At 37.1% G+C, this 16,150-nt stretch overlaps 1 protein-coding gene across 3 annotated transcripts in view; it reads left to right on the top strand.

Annotated features, from left to right (window-relative positions):
* The first annotated feature begins 4,281 nt into the window (after positions 1 to 4,281).
* The window catches only part of LOC103028422 (integrin alpha-M-like), a 37,677-nt gene continuing 25,808 nt past the window's right edge, over positions 4,282 to 16,150 (top strand). For all 3 annotated transcript variants that reach the window (XM_049483283.1, XM_049483258.1, XM_049483225.1), the window contains exons 1-3: positions 4,282 to 4,777; positions 7,275 to 7,395; positions 11,767 to 11,861. In XM_049483283.1, the coding sequence (XP_049339240.1) occupies positions 4,699 to 4,777; positions 7,275 to 7,395; positions 11,767 to 11,861 (295 nt within the window). In that variant the 5' untranslated portion in view covers positions 4,282 to 4,698. The remainder of the gene's footprint in view (positions 4,778 to 7,274; positions 7,396 to 11,766; positions 11,862 to 16,150) is intronic.

The following is a 16,150-nucleotide window of genomic DNA, read 5'->3' as shown; positions in this document are numbered from 1 at the left end:
TAGTTAGCTATTTAGCTAGCTACCAAAATTATCTTACTATTTGGCAAACTAGCCTTAGTTTACAAATTCTATATAACTTATGTTAACCTGCATTTATTAAGCAAATAAAGATTAAAATAATGATATTTTAATATATTATTAACTAAAACTGTCGAAAGTAACAGTAGTTTTTGTACATTTAAAGTAAGTTAGCTTAGCAACATTAAAACCCAGCAGGCGGCTACGCTAACTAACTCTAACCAAATCTGAGCTAATTTTGGAGATTAATCTTTACCAGAGTAATCAGTAACTGAATAAAACACAAAAATCCTGAGATAAATTATATCAGGAACGGTTCTCGGGTTTATTTAATGATATAATTAAGGAATAATTGAGATAATTCACCTCAGCTCCGGACCGCGTCTCTCTGAGGGAAAAGCGCGGGAAACGCGGGGTAATTGCGGTTCAGTCCGGAATCCGCTCAGGGATTTCCCTCCGCCCGCCGGAGCCGCTCTGTGTAGCGGAGCTGCACCGCTGCCGCCCGGTCGGTCAGAACTAAATCCTGGGGCGGATTATTACTGTCTGGACCTGGACTACCCGTCTCTGCCCATAAACATCCATATACACTGGTTTATTTTATTATTTTATTATTTTATTATTTTATTAATTTATTAATTTATACGTTATTTTTTACTAACCCATTGTTTTTGTTTTCTTTATTGTTTATAATTTTTTTATGTTATTCATTATACACATAATTTTTTATTATGTTAAATTATATCTTACAAACTATTTTAACGTCCATTAAAAAAAGCTTATTTTACATGGACTGATTATGCTTAAAAGGGAAAAAATGCTATATCTTTATTGAAGGCGTAAAGTCATTTTAAACAGCAAATGTTAATTTAAATAGAATGTTGAGTTTGTGATTGTAAATATGTCTAATTTTTAAATAAACATTTTAATATTACACTAATTTATCATAAATGAAATGTGTATTTGTTAGAACATCAGAATCTGATCTTAAAACATCCTCCTAATCCCCTCAGTCTAATTATATCAGTTAACATTAGGGTATACATGTTTTTGACTACTAAACAAATATCAAACCATCTCCTAAATAAAAACTTTCTACTTTAAAAGAAAATCTATGGCTATAATTACAAATACAGATAATTGGTCCCAGCTGAAATCTGATTGGCCCCTGAGGTTTCCCCATTCTGTCATTAATAGTGTTTATGTACACTAAAATGTATGTAAAGTTATACAAATATAACACAAAATATAAAATCTCCAATCAAAATAGCTGATTATATACATACGGAAGCAAAGAAATATGAAGCAGAAGCAAAATGAGAAATTCCAGAATCAAAAGACAGCAAAATCCACAAAAATCTATAAAAGTCCACAAAATCCCCAAAACAAAAACAAAGAACAGCAAAATCCAAACTGAAAAGAATAATTAACCAAGTCTATTTATAAATATATATTTGATATGTTTTTTTTTTCAGTTTTGAATTTGCAGCATACACTTTTCCCTTTTAATTCTTAACATTTAGATTGATTAATTTGTTTTTAATGGATCCACTGTTTAGCAAATAATCTCCTATATTAAAGCATTTATACATCATATATAGGATTTAACTCTTCCGTGTATTTGTTTGTTTATTGTGTCACTACACTGTATAAAAAAAAATAATTGGATACATAGGATATAGGGCGAAACAAATTAATGTGTTTTTTATTTATTATTTATTTGTATTTCTTTTTTATGTGTGTATACGTTTTGCAAAACATACAAGCTTATAAATGTGGCCCAGAATCGTCCTCCACATGTGTTAGATTACCTGATCTAACCCAGAGAGCATAAGATTCTGGGCTAAATGCAGCAGTATTCTGACAGATCTGTCTGAATGTCAGTAACGGCAACATGGCATTGGGCCATTTGTGGCTGGCCTACCACAATATTTCAGTTGTGCAGTTTCAGTCTGGCCCAATTCCAACATTAAGCAGCACATCTTGTAGTAGATATTTCATATATATATATATATATTTGTAACTTTGCTGTAAGCAAATCTTGTGAATTTTCACAAATATGCTATACAGTAAAACCTATATGTTTCTTTCAGGTTTCATTAATTAACATTTATTAAGACAAACTTTACAACATTACTTAACTGTTCCCTAATGTAGTAATTTACCTTCTTCTGTCTTGGGTTATTTAATGTACCCTTATTGTAAAGTGTCACTGTTTAGATTATTTTTGTTTTATTATTTTGTTTTATTTGATTATTATATGTTTGCAGGTATTTTCTGTCTGTTCAACATACTCATACTAACAATGTTTTTACTGAACATTTACAAAATTGCCTGGCAAAGCTAGTGACATGGGAAATATTAATTGTCATTTACACAAAGAAAAATATATAAAATAATTAAAATAATTCCTGTAGGAAGCAAACACTAATAGCAACCATATGGAACTGTTTAGACACTGATCTTCACCCTCCTTGTGTATAAATAGCCCAGTGTATGAGTGTTTGCTTGTGAGTCTTTTGTATATATGTCCTCTGTATGTATGTTTATGGGTTTTGTAGTTTGCATTCCTTGAATCTCTGTTTCTTCACTCCAGGTCTGTTTTGTTATATTAGTAAGTGTTCCTAGTTTGTTCATTTTGTTTTCTAGTTATTCTATGTTAAGAGTTATGTTTTTAAGTTTCATGTTTTGTTAGTTTCTCTTAGTCTTTGTTAAATATATATATATATATATATATATATATATATATATATATATATTCTAGTCTTGTTTTTGTGAGTTTTTTTGCGCTACCCGTGTTTTTTTTTCTGTTTTGTTTTAATTCATCTTGTTATTAAATTTATACATTTATATCTGCACTTACGTCCATCCCTCCTCATTCGTGACATGAGACTTGACAAACAAACACTCATACACTGGGCTGTTTATACACCGGAAGGGTGAAGACAGGTAATGAGGGGGCGGGGTTACAAACAAGACACTAGGTGATAACACTAATGGCTAGGGCGGAGACATGGCGGAGACAGGACAATAACAAAACAATGCCATGTGCTCAAAAAAGCACATTGCTGGGGACACACCACAGGAAAACAGGACAGGAGCACAGAAAACCAAAAGAGAGAAAAACACAGGACAGACACAGGCTAAGGTCTGACACATGTACCCACTTAGAAATGTTCACAATTTGTTTATGTTAGTTTATAAATATTAATTCTGAACAAAATAATTCACTGCACTTCCTGATTACAACTATTTCATCCTCCCTGCTCATCAATGCATGAGTGCCATTATATACAGTATTATTTCTGCAATGGTAAATAAATAATCATAGGTAATGTAATCACATTGTAAGGTGCAGACCATATTTAAAGTATATAAGATAGGAGAAGATTAGATAATTCTTCATTAATCCCACAATGGGGAAATTTACAATGTTATAGCAGTAATGTTATGCATTGAACATATGTATCTTCAATGCTTTTATTTTATTATAAGGTTTAAAAATATATATGTATAACTTCTGTTTTAGAAAGTTGCCCATTTTGCTCTGTATTACAGTAATAGCAGTGAAGCTGTCTAGTGGTTCTTAGATAAGCAATATAGGGGGTGCATGTCGGTTCAATGATTCATAATTCGTCGTTATTTAATGTTTTAAATTTGCTGGTAACGCCGCTGCATCATCACTTGAATCAGGGTTTTATTTTTTGTTTTGGGAATGTTACACTTTGCATTTCAGTGATGTTAGTGTTTGTCACGCTTTTTAAAAACGTTCCTAGAACATTATTTCTGTATCGTTACAGGTTAAACATCGCTAATCATTCTTATAATGTTCTCTGTTAGTTAAAAAGTTGAGAACATCGTAACTCGATTTGTGGATGGCTGCTGGTAACCAAACCGTTGCTACAGATTCCGTCCTCCTATAGGAAATGACTGGTCACTTGTCGCTCTGTTGTCCGCCAACGAACTCAACGTCAGCCCAACAGTGTGGAAAAACGAGGAGGAAGAACTTCACACTCTTACACACACACACACACACACACTCTTACACACACACTCTTACACACACACACACACACACACACACACACACTCACTCTGGCGGGTTGTGAAAGAGCGTTGGTGGTGAGTGCAGGGTGGTGATAGGGCCCGTTAGTCAGAGTGGGAGTCTGTGGTCACGTCGCACCTTCTGAACCTTCTAGTTTCATTCTTCATATTTCACACACTCACACACACACTCTCCTCACACACACAAACACTCTCATAAACTCTCTCTCTCACACACACACTCACACACACACTCACAAACTCTCCTCACACACACACACACACACACTCTCTCATAAACTCTCACACACACACACTTACACACACACACTCACACAAACTCTCTCTCACACACAAACTCTCTCTCTCTCACACACACACACTCTCTCACTCACACACACACACTCTCTCATAAACTCTCACACTCACACACACTTCACTTCTTAAAGCTTTCACTTTCTCAGGTCTAATAGTTCAGCCCTGACTCAGTACTCTGAAGGGTACTGGAAAGTACTGAACAGTACTGAGGGATTCTGAGTGTTCTGGAGATTCTGGAGGTTCTGGAGGTTCTGGAGGTTCTGGTTCAGTTCTAAACTGATGTATCTACTACAGAACTGAAGCAGTAATTTACTCACAGCTATGGAGACTGATCACACACCGCGCTCCTTCCATAAACACCCCCCGGCCCTGCAGAGCTTCTACAGTCTTCTGCTGATCGGTAAGTTCTAGACACTGTTCTCCTGTTCTTCACTGTTCTCCTGTTCTTCACTGTTCTCCTGTTCTACACTGTTCTCCTGTTCTTCACTGTTCTCCTGTTTATCTGTTCTACAGTGTTCTCTCGTTTGTCAAGACTTTGAATTGATCTCATTCCAAAATTCACTTTATTCTTCTTTCCTCTTTTTTTTTGGTAGAACCGCTTATGCGCTCAGGGTCGTTGTGTTTCTGCATGACCCACGTTCTCTTGATCAAAGACCAGTTAAAAAATCCAGTGTATGATGTTAATATGTAATTATATTACATGAAAACTGATAATAGTATTTTACTGTGTTAGTGTGTCAGTGTGTCAGTGTGTCAGTGTTTGGGTGTGTCTGTGTTTCAGAGTTTTAGTGTATCAGTGTGTCAATATGCTGGTTTATTGTGTCTGTGTTTCTGTGTGTTTGTGTTTTAATTTGTCAGTATTTCAGTTTATCAGTGTGTCAGTATTTCAGTGTTTGGGTTTCTGTGTGTCAGTATTTCAGTGTTTTAATTTGTCAGTGTTTCAGTTTATCAGTGTTTTAGTGTGTCAGTATTTCAGTTTATCAGTGTTTTAGTGTGTCAGTATTTCAGTTTATCAGTGTTTTAGTGTGTCAGTATTTCAGTTTATCAGTGTTTTAGTGTGTCAGTATTTCAGTTTATCAGTGTTTTAGTGTGTCAGTTTTTCAGTTTATCAGTGTTTTAGTGTGTCAGTATTTCAGTTTATCAGTGTTTTAGTGTGTCAGTATTTCAGTTTATCAGTGTTTTAGTGTGTCAGTATTTCAGTTTATCAGTGTTTTAGTGTGTCAGTTTTTCAGTTTATCAGTGTTTTAGTGTGTCAGTATTTCAGTTTATCAGTGTGTCAGTGTTTCAGTGTGTCAGTGTGTCAGTGTTTCAGTGTTTTAATTTGTCAGTATTTCAGTTTATCAGTGTTTTAGTGTGTCAGTATTTCAGTTTATCAGTGTTTTAGTGTGTCAGTATTTCAGTTTATCAGTGTTTTAGTGTGTCAGTATTTCAGTTTATCAGTGTTTTAGTGTGTCAGTATTTCAGTTTATCAGTGTTTTAGTGTGTCAGTATTTCAGTTTATCAGTGTTTTAGTGTGTCAGTATTTCAGTTTATCAGTGTTTTAGTGTGTCAGTATTTCAGTTTATCAGTGTTTTAGTGTGTCAGTTTTTCAGTTTATCAGTGTTTTAGTGTGTCAGTATTTCAGTTTATCAGTGTGTCAGTGTTTCAGTGTGTCAGTGTGTCAGTGTTTCAGTGTTTTAATTTGTCAGTATTTCAGTTTATCAGTGTTTTAGTGTGTCAGTATTTCAGTTTATCAGTGTTTTAGTGTGTCAGTATTTCAGTTTATCAGTGTTTTAGTGTGTCAGTATTTCAGTTTATCAGTGTTTTAGTGTGTCAGTATTTCAGTTTATCAGTGTTTTAGTGTGTCAGTATTTCAGTTTATCAGTGTTTTAGTGTGATTGTGTTTTAGTTAATCAGTGTTTCAGTGTTTTAGTGTGTTCTGACTGATGGTTCTGAGAGTAACTGGGCTGAGGGGGTTTGGAAATGTAGAGTCAGTAAATCTGAACAATAAGAGGATGTGACACATCAGCTCATCTCTCTCAGGGTTATCTGTCTGCTCTGACTGTGTGTATGTGTGTGTGTGTGGGGGGGGGGTAGTAATACCACTTATAATATATGGCAGCTTTTAATTTAATAATTTAACTAATAATGTCCAGTACATACCAGACAGTATACACACCACAGACCAGTACTGACCATTACTCTCAGTACATACAAATACTCAACCATACAGACCAGCACTTGTTCAGTTTATAAAGGTACCAAACAGTACATACCAGAACCACCATTACTTTCAATACATAAAAGTACTAAACAGTACATATAAGTACTGAACAAACCTGTCGATTACTAAAAAGTACTTTTTAACATATACCAGTACTGAACAAAACTGAATAGTAGTAAATGTAAATTTCATAATTCTCACCAGTACAGACCAGTACTAAATAAACCTGACCAGTACTGAAAGGAACATTTATTTAATGTGTTAATAGTGAACAGAACTGACCAGTACTGACTAGTACCTTTAAACACTTAAAAGTGTCTTGTACTAAAAAGTATCTTTTCCATTCATAAATTACTAAACAAAACTGATGAATACTAAAAAGTATTCCTTTCTATACATTAAAGTACTAAAGAGTACTTTAATGCTCTTATATAACAACTGAATAAAGAAATTGACTAATACTAATAAGCTACGTTGTATCTGTTGCTATTTAAAGGTTCCAGATAGAAGGTGTGAAAATAGACTGTTGGTGGTGTAAGATAGCAATGAACATCACAAAGCGTTATACACAGGGAGTAAGATTTGACCTCAGAACTCTCTGTATAGATCAGAACTGATAAATAGTTTCCAGTATTGATTAGTATTGATCAGTACAGACTGATACTGTAATGGTGACTCTGCTGTGTTTCTACAGTCGTTCCTTTTGCTTGTGGATTTAACCTGGATACAGAACATCCCAGAATATTCCCGTCTCCAAGAGACGGCCGAGCCTTTGGTCATCAGGTGTGTCAGTTTGGACCCGAGTCTGGAGACAGGTGAGTAAATTCAGCTTTACCTCAACACACACTGATACCTGCTTAACCTGACGGTCTTCAGTTCTACCACTGAAGTCCTGACCAATAGGAGAGCTGGATTAGCTGAACCTGCACAGACACCACTAAAGGCCTGTTTATACCTGGCGTTAACAGCAATTATAGAGATCAAAATACAGGTGTAAACACTCTGAATAGTACTGGTGCTGAAGTGTGACATTAAGGGAAATAGTAAATTATTTGCTAAATTAATACCTTATATTTAGGTCTGGCTTAGTACAGCAACGTGACTAACAAATCACGGCTTTTCACAAACAAACTGAGAAATCCTGAGAAAATTCAGGCTTCATTTTCAATTTGATAGGCTAAATTGATTGTTGTGTTGTGTCAGTAAATTGTAAATAGTTGGGAATCCCTGCATTAGATCTTAACTAAACTCCTTTAACTCCAGCAGCCTCCACCCTCTACCCTCCACCATCCACCCTCCATTCTCCATCATTCACTCTTCATCATCCACTCACTCACTATTCACCCTCCACCATTAACCTCTACCATCCACCATTAAACCCCCACTATTCAACATTAAACCTCCACTATTCACCATTAAACCTCCACTATTCACCATTAAACCCCCCATTCACCATTAAACCCCCACTATTCACCATTAAACCCCCACTATTCACCATTAAACCCCCACTATTCACCATTAAACCCCCACTATTTACCATTAAACCCCCACTATTCACCATTAAACCCCCACTATTCACCATCAAACCCCCCCAGTCATCATTAAACTCCCACTATTCACCATTAAAGCCCCACTATTCACCATTAAACCCCCACTATTCACCATTAAACCGCCACTATTCACCATTAAACCCCCACTATTCACCATTAAACCTCCACTATTCACCATTAAACCCCCACTATTTACCATTAAACCTCCACTATTCACCATTAAACCCCCACTATTCACCATTAAAACCCCCACTATTCACCATTAAAACCCCACTATTCACATTAAACCCCCACTATTCACCATTAAACCCCCACTATTCACCATTAAACCTCCACTATTCACCATTAAACCTCCACTATTCACCATTAAACCCCCACTATTCACCATTAAACCCCCACTATTCACCATTAAAACTCCACTATTCACCATTAAACCCCCACTATTCACCATTAAACCCCCACTATTCACCATTAAACCTCCACTATTCACCATTAAACCCCCACTATTCACCATTAAACCCCCACTATTCATCATTAACCCCCCACTATTTACCATTAAACCTCCACTATTCACCATTAAACCCCCACTATTCATCATTAAACCCCCAATATTTACCATTAAACCTCCACTATTCACCATTAAACTCCCACTATTTACCATTAAACCCCCACTATTTACCATTAAACCCCCACTATTCACCATTAAACCCCCACTATTCACCATTAAATCCCCACTATTCACCATTAAACCCCCACTATTCATCATTAAACCCCCACTATTTACCATTAAACCTCCACTATTCACCATTAAACCCCCACTATTCACCATTAAACCCCCACTATTCACCATTAAACCTTCACTATTCACCATTAAATCCCCACTATCCACCATTAAACCCCCACTCTCCATCCTCCATTCTTTACCATCCACCCTCCACCACTATCCATTTTCCAACATTCACCATTAAACCTCCACCATCCACCCTCCGCCATTTACTCTCCACCAGCTATAATTAAACCGCTACCATTCACTTTCTATTCTCCACCACCCTCCACTCTCCACCACCCTCCACCACCGTCCACTCTCCAACCACTATTATTTACCCTCCACCACCACCAAACCCATCAGACAGTGTAAATATAACCGGCGGAGTCTGAGTGCAGGGTGGGGGCACAGGGCAACAGGAAATGATGTCAGGAAGAGAAAACACTCCACTCAGCACTGCCAGGAACCAGGGTTAGAGAGAAGGACCTGCAGAGTATTACTGAAATCATCCCCCTATCCGTCACTCCTCCACCCCCACCCGTCACTCCTCCCCAACCCCTCCGTCACTTCTCCCCAATCCCCCCCACCCGTCACTCCTCCACACCAATGCCAGTGACGTCTATATTACACAACACCTCTATAATAAAACCATGTGACCCACGGTTTCTCAATATACCCAGTAATACAGTGCACATCCCTCACATCCACTTTAAAATCCACTTCCTACATTAATCACTGAGCTTATTTTTACCCTCCCGATTTTCAGGAAACACAAGAAACATATAAGAGGTCTTAAAGCTGTTTAAAAACTAGATATGGTTTGAGAGGATAGTTTATCAAACAGTCATACATTTACAAAATACAGCCTGAAAGCACAGAAAACAGTTAATATTTTAACATTTTAACAGTCACACATTTTAAAGCTTTTCTAGACACCTCTTATCTCTACCGCTCTGTTCAGAGTGTTCAGGTCTAGGGGTAGAGTATCCTGATTATTGTTAGTCTGAAGTTGTAGGTTAGAGAAAGTGTTGGGGCTACATGATCCTTCAAACTGAGATTTTTCTAGAGACTCACTGGCAAGATGGTGCAGCAAAATCCCACAAATTTAAGTACTTCTTAAAATTACAATAAACACTATATTACCATAGTTCAAAGTGTCGTTTTAATGTTTTAGTGTTACATCTTGGTAGCTACCTAGATAACTAACTTCCCCATTCCACCTAACAGGGTGCAACAGACGTCAAAGACTGCTGCATTTAACCTAATTTCAGCTTCTCATCACAGAGGAATTAAGGAATACACAATTATAATTAATTGCTGTAGCCAGCACCTGCCCCCTAAAGTTAACTAGTTAATCAGCAGCAGCAGTTAGGTTGCTGAACTGATATAACTATAAATCTGTATCAGGGAATGAAGGGTTTCCCAATTATCTAACTGTTCCACATTTTATTTTGATTATTAATAATAAATTCGATTAAGTCACACATTTACTAAAGATTATAATCCTAAACGGTTAGGAGTAGGTGTAGGAGATTTTACCACAGGTGGTGCAGCATCATGAGGAGATGATTTAGCCAAAAAAGTCACGTTTTGCCCAAAAACAGCTGGGCCTTATTTTAGGAAAGTGATGATATATAAACTAAACCACTCAGTTCAACCTTCTGTAATTGCTTAGCATAGTTAGCATTATTCTTAGTTAGCATTGTTTACATTGTCCCAGGTTAGCATTGTTAGCATAAGTGTTATCATTAGCATTGTTAGTTCGTATACAGCGTGTATTGTGTGTGTATTTATCGTGTGTGTGTGTGTGTATAGTAAAATTGTTGGGTTAAACTGTCACTGAAAGTCGTACCACTAAAGGAAGTGGACAGTAAATCACATGGTTAACAAGAAATTACATCACAAACGTAAACAGCACACACACAACACACACACTAACCACACACACACTGTATACACACACACAGTATACACACACATACACACACACACTTAACACACATAAACACACTCTATACACACACACTAACAACACACACACACTCTATACACACACACACACACACTTAAAATATACACACACACTTAACACACATTTAAAACACACATACACACTTAACACACACCCTATACACACACTAACCTCACACACACACACAAACAATAAACACACACTAACCACACACACATTCTTTGTGTGTAAGGTGTGTGTGTGTAGGGTGTGTGTGTGTGTAGGGTGTGTGTGTAGGGTGTGTAATATGTGTGTAAGGTGTGTGTAAGGTGTGTGTGTAGGGTGTGTGTGTAGGATGTGTGTTTAAGGTGTGTGTGTATAGTGTGTGTAATGTATGTGTAAGGTGTGTGTGTGTAGTGTGTGTGTGTATAGTGTGTGTAATGTATGTGTAAGGTGTGTGTGTAGTGTGTGTGTATAGTGTGTGTAATGTGTGTGTAAGGTGTGTGTGTGTGTAAGGTGTGTGTGTAGTGTGTGTGTATAGTGTGTAATGTGTGTAAGGTGTGTGTGTGTGTGTAGGGTGTGTGTGCAATGTGTGTGTATGGTGTGTACGGTCTGTGTATGGTGTGTGTGTAGGGTGTGTGTAAGGTGTGTGTAATGTGTGTAAGGTGTGTGTGTGTGTGTGTGTGTGTGTGTATGGTGTGTACGGTCTGTGTAAGGTGTGTGTATAGTGTGTGTAAGGTGTGTGTGTGTGTGTGTAAGGTGTGTGTGTATAGTGTGTGTGTATAGTGTGTGTAAGGTGTGTGTGTGTGTGTGTAGGGTGTGTGTGTAATGTGTGTGTATGGTGTGTACGTTCTGTGTAAGGTGTGTGTAACGTGTGTGTAAGGTGTGTGTAACGTGTGCTGTGATTCTGGTGATTCAGGGTTCTGGTGACCGACCCGCAGCGGGGGAACGGGACCGGCGGGGTGTTCCGGTGTTCCTATAGTAATGGCCGGTGTGAGCCAATCAGTGTTGACAGTGAGTATGCTTTTATATGCTGGAGAAGCCACACCCATTTTCCTCCCATTAACCCTTTACCAGCAGCATTAATGGTATTATGGGATGTCTCAGTCTGTATATACAGTTGCAAGAAAAGTATGTGAACTCTTTGGGATTAGTTGGATTTTTGCATAAATTGGTGATTAAATTAAAATTAAAGTGTTCTGATCTTCATCTACGTCACAACAATAGACAAACCCAGTCTGCTTAAACTAAAACCATACAAACAGTTAAATGTTTGCATGGTTTTATTGAACACAACTTGTTAATATCCACAGTGAGGGGGAAAAGTATGTGAACCCCTAGACTAATGACTTTTCTAAGAGCTAATTAGAATTTTAATTGTACAAAAGTATCTCTAAAAGTCTTGATGTTCATGAGTCCACGGTAAGACAGACGCTCTACAAATGGAGAAAGTTCAGCACTGTTGCTGCTACTCTCTCTAGGCGTGGTAAAGTCCTGTAAAGATGACTGTAAGAGCACAGCGCAGAATGATCAATGAGGTGAGGAAGAATCCTAGAGTGTCAGCTGAAGACTGAATACAGAAATCTCTGACAAACGCTCACATTTTTCCTGACAAATCTACAATAAGGAAAACATTAAACAAGAATAGAGTTGATGGGAGGACACCACAGAGGAAGACACTGCTGTACAAAGAAAAATCATTGCTGCACGTTTGAAATTGCAAAAAAACACCTGGATGTTCCACAGCAGTACTGGCTAAATATACTGTGGATGGAACCACAGTAAATGTTGTTTGGAAGGAAACAAGGACACAACGGTCTGTGTGGAGAAAAAAAGCACAGCACACCATCATCCAAACCTCATCCCAACTGTGAAACATGGTGGAGGGGGCATCATGGTTTGGTGCTGCTTTGCTTTGCTGTCTCAGGGTCTGGACGGATTTTGCCGTCATCAACGGAAAAATTAATTCCCAAATTTACCAAGACATTTTATAGATATCAGGAAAAGTAAAGACCATCTGTCCTCCAACTGAAGCTCAACAGAGGACGGATGATGCAACAGAACAACGACCCAAAACTCAGAATTAAATCAACAACTGAACGACTTCAACAGAAGAAAATAAATAAATACTCCTTCTGGAGAGTCCTGACCTCCTGAACCCAACTGAGACGCTACAGCATCATGACCTCAAGAGAGAGATTCACACCAGATATCCCATAATATTATAGCTGAACTGAAACAGTTTAGTGAAGAGGAATGATCCAGAATTCCTCCTGACCGTTCTGCAGGTCTGATCTGCAGCTACAGGAAACCATTGGTTGAGGTTTTTGCTGCTAAAGGAGGATCAACCAGTTATTAAATCCAAAGATTCACATACTTTTATTTACTCTCACTGTGAATATTAACATGCTGTGTTCAGTAATAAAACCATGCAAACATATAATTGTTTTATGTGGTTTTAGTTTAATCAGACAGTGTTTGTCTATTGTTGTGATGTAGATGAAGATCAGAAAACATTTAATCACCAATTTATGCAGAAATACAAGTTTAATCCCAAAGAGTTCACATACTTTTTCTTGCAACTGTATGTATACTCTTAACAGGAGTATTCTGGGATGTCTCAGTATGTGTATATATACTCTTAAACAGAGTATTCTGGGATGTATTTTTACTCATAGCAATATGTGTTCATGGAGGGGAATGAGGTTAAACAGCTGAAAGTGGGTTTTTCCAGGTTTATTACAGTAATTTAATTGTGAAATAAGATGTGCTGTATGCAGCTGTTAAAGGGTTAATCAGTATTGCATTACATTGCGTTGTGTATAGTGTGTGTTTGTGTATTGAGTATGTGTGTGTGTGTGTGTATTAGTATAGTGTGTGCAATAATGTACGTCCCCACGGTTTAAATCAGTGTTGTCACACTTGTTGGCGTCACTCTGATCACGATGCTCTGAATCCTCTTATATTACAACACTACTGTAACTCTGAGTCTGGATGACCCTGGTGACCCTGAGGTCAAAAGGTCACATTAATGATCTGATCCAGTATGAATTATCCTGATCTAATGAGTCCATCATCACACAGAATCATTTTAACATGTGTATTTGAATTAAAGTAAATAATAGAAGGTACATTAGCGCAAAACTCACTTATTTACTTATTTTTAATCTTATTCATATTCATATTTTGACATTTAGCACACATTCTTTGATATGAGTCCAACTGTGCTTTTCTCATACACTTTTTCGCTATTCCAGATCTCAAGTCTATTACATTTTTTATCTACAGTACCAGTGAAATGTTTGGACACACCTCGTCTCCTTCAGTGTGTTCTCTTTTTACATTACATTAAATTACATTACATTTAGCGGACGCTTTTATCCAAAGTGATTTACAATAATGATGTACATTAAAAATAGAGTAACAGAACATTTTTAGACAGGGCCTAAAGGAGGTCAAAGGGAAATAGTGGCAAAGAGGAAGAAAGGAGAGGAAAAAGGAAATGAGGTTAAAAGTAGTTAGTATGTTAGAGGTGTTAGGTGCTCTTTGAAGATCTCGGTTTGTTCCTCCATTGGGGAACTCTATATGTAAGGAGCCTGTTCTGTCATCACCCTTTTAGCAAGGTGTTGGGTGGCTTTTTATGATTTTTCATATTGTAAATTTAATATTGAAAACTAATTTAAAGCTATACAGAAACACATGCCCAAACAAAAGTTCTGCACACGATAAGGTGCATTGTGATGGTAATTGCTATCTTACACCCCACCAACAGTCTATTTTGTGATCTAGATTATGAAGGAACAACGTGTTAAACAAACCAAAAAACTCTGTGAAGACTTTAGGTGCTGTTATCTGGGGAGCTGTTAACTCTTCTATCCTTTCCTGATGTGGTCCTGATGAGTGCCAGTTTTATCATTATAATGTTTTTGATGTTATTTGCAGTGATTGCACTTGAGGATACTTTCAAAGTTCCTGAAATTCTTCTTTTCAGATTGACTGACCTTCATTATTCTCTTGAATCTCTTTATTTCAGGTTACACCCCCAAATTAACCAAACCCATGATTAATTAAGAGAATTAGTAAATGACTTTTGCTTTGCATTTTGAGACACGCAAGGTGTACTTTTCCCGTCGTTACGATAGCAAAGACACTCTGACACACAACCTAAATCAAGCTGTACTGTGAACTGTTGAAGACTCGCCTGTAGGTAAATAGGACCCCTGGTCACCTGGAATAGTTTTTTCCGGGTCTTGAAGGAGTTAATTCATGCTGTGAAGCTCCAGCTCATCCCAACATCTCTGCACATCGAAAGAGAGAGAAAAAAGGAGAGAGAAGTGAAAGAAAGGAAGGAAGAGAGATTATAGTAGTCAGCAGATAGAAATCAGGGTAATACATACTGGATTATCTCTTTACTAATCATATAAACTGTTTATAAATGCTCAGGTTATGAACTCTGTGTTGAATTCCGGAAGAAATCTGAGTTGTTTGATGTGAGAGTTTCACCTTTAACACTGCAGCGTGAGAAAACTCACTCTCTGTGTGTGTGTGTGTGTGTGTGTTAACGTTTCCTGTTATTGTGAATGTGTTCACACTGTGTAAAGCTATGTGCCTATAGACTTCTGGTTCCTCTCGCTGTATAATCACCTATAATCAATCATCTTTAATGTGATCTGATCAGAGTTCATGTGGCACATTAACTTCATACAACAAGATACAGAAGAATAACACACAATCATGTAGTAACTTAAAAGTGTTAAACAAACCTAAACCTAGACTTTAGGTGCTCTTATCTGGGGACCGGTTAACTCTTCTATCCTTTCCTGGGGTGGTCCTGATGAGTGCCAGTTTTATCATTATAATGTTTTTGAGAGTATTTGCAGTGACTGCACTTGAGGATACTTTCAAAATTCCTGAAATTCTTCTTTTCAGATTGACTGACCTTCATTTTTCTCTTAAATCTCTGGATTAGAACATTACTCAAATATTCACTATTCACTGTATACCTGTAACTCTACCTCTTCACTACTTTACTTTAACTGATGCTCTCAAACTTTACATTAAGATACAAGAAATTCAAGTAATTAACTCTTGATGAGTTCAGCACAGCTGTTAACTGAAAGGCTGAATTCTAGGAGACTCTACCTCATAAAACTGACTGAGAAAATCCAGCAGAGATGTTCAAAACTGATCATCTAAACAAGAGGAGCTATTTTGAATAATCTAAAATATAAAACATAGTCTGGTTTGTTTAACACTTTTGTTTACTAGCATTAATCTACAATGTAGAACATTTAAAAATAATG

Source organism: Astyanax mexicanus, chromosome 1 (assembly GCF_023375975.1).
Source record: "Astyanax mexicanus isolate ESR-SI-001 chromosome 1, AstMex3_surface, whole genome shotgun sequence".
Taxonomy (NCBI): Eukaryota; Metazoa; Chordata; class Actinopteri; order Characiformes; family Acestrorhamphidae; genus Astyanax; species Astyanax mexicanus.
Note: the sequence above shows the minus strand (reverse complement) of the source record. Positions and strands in the feature narration are given on the sequence as shown.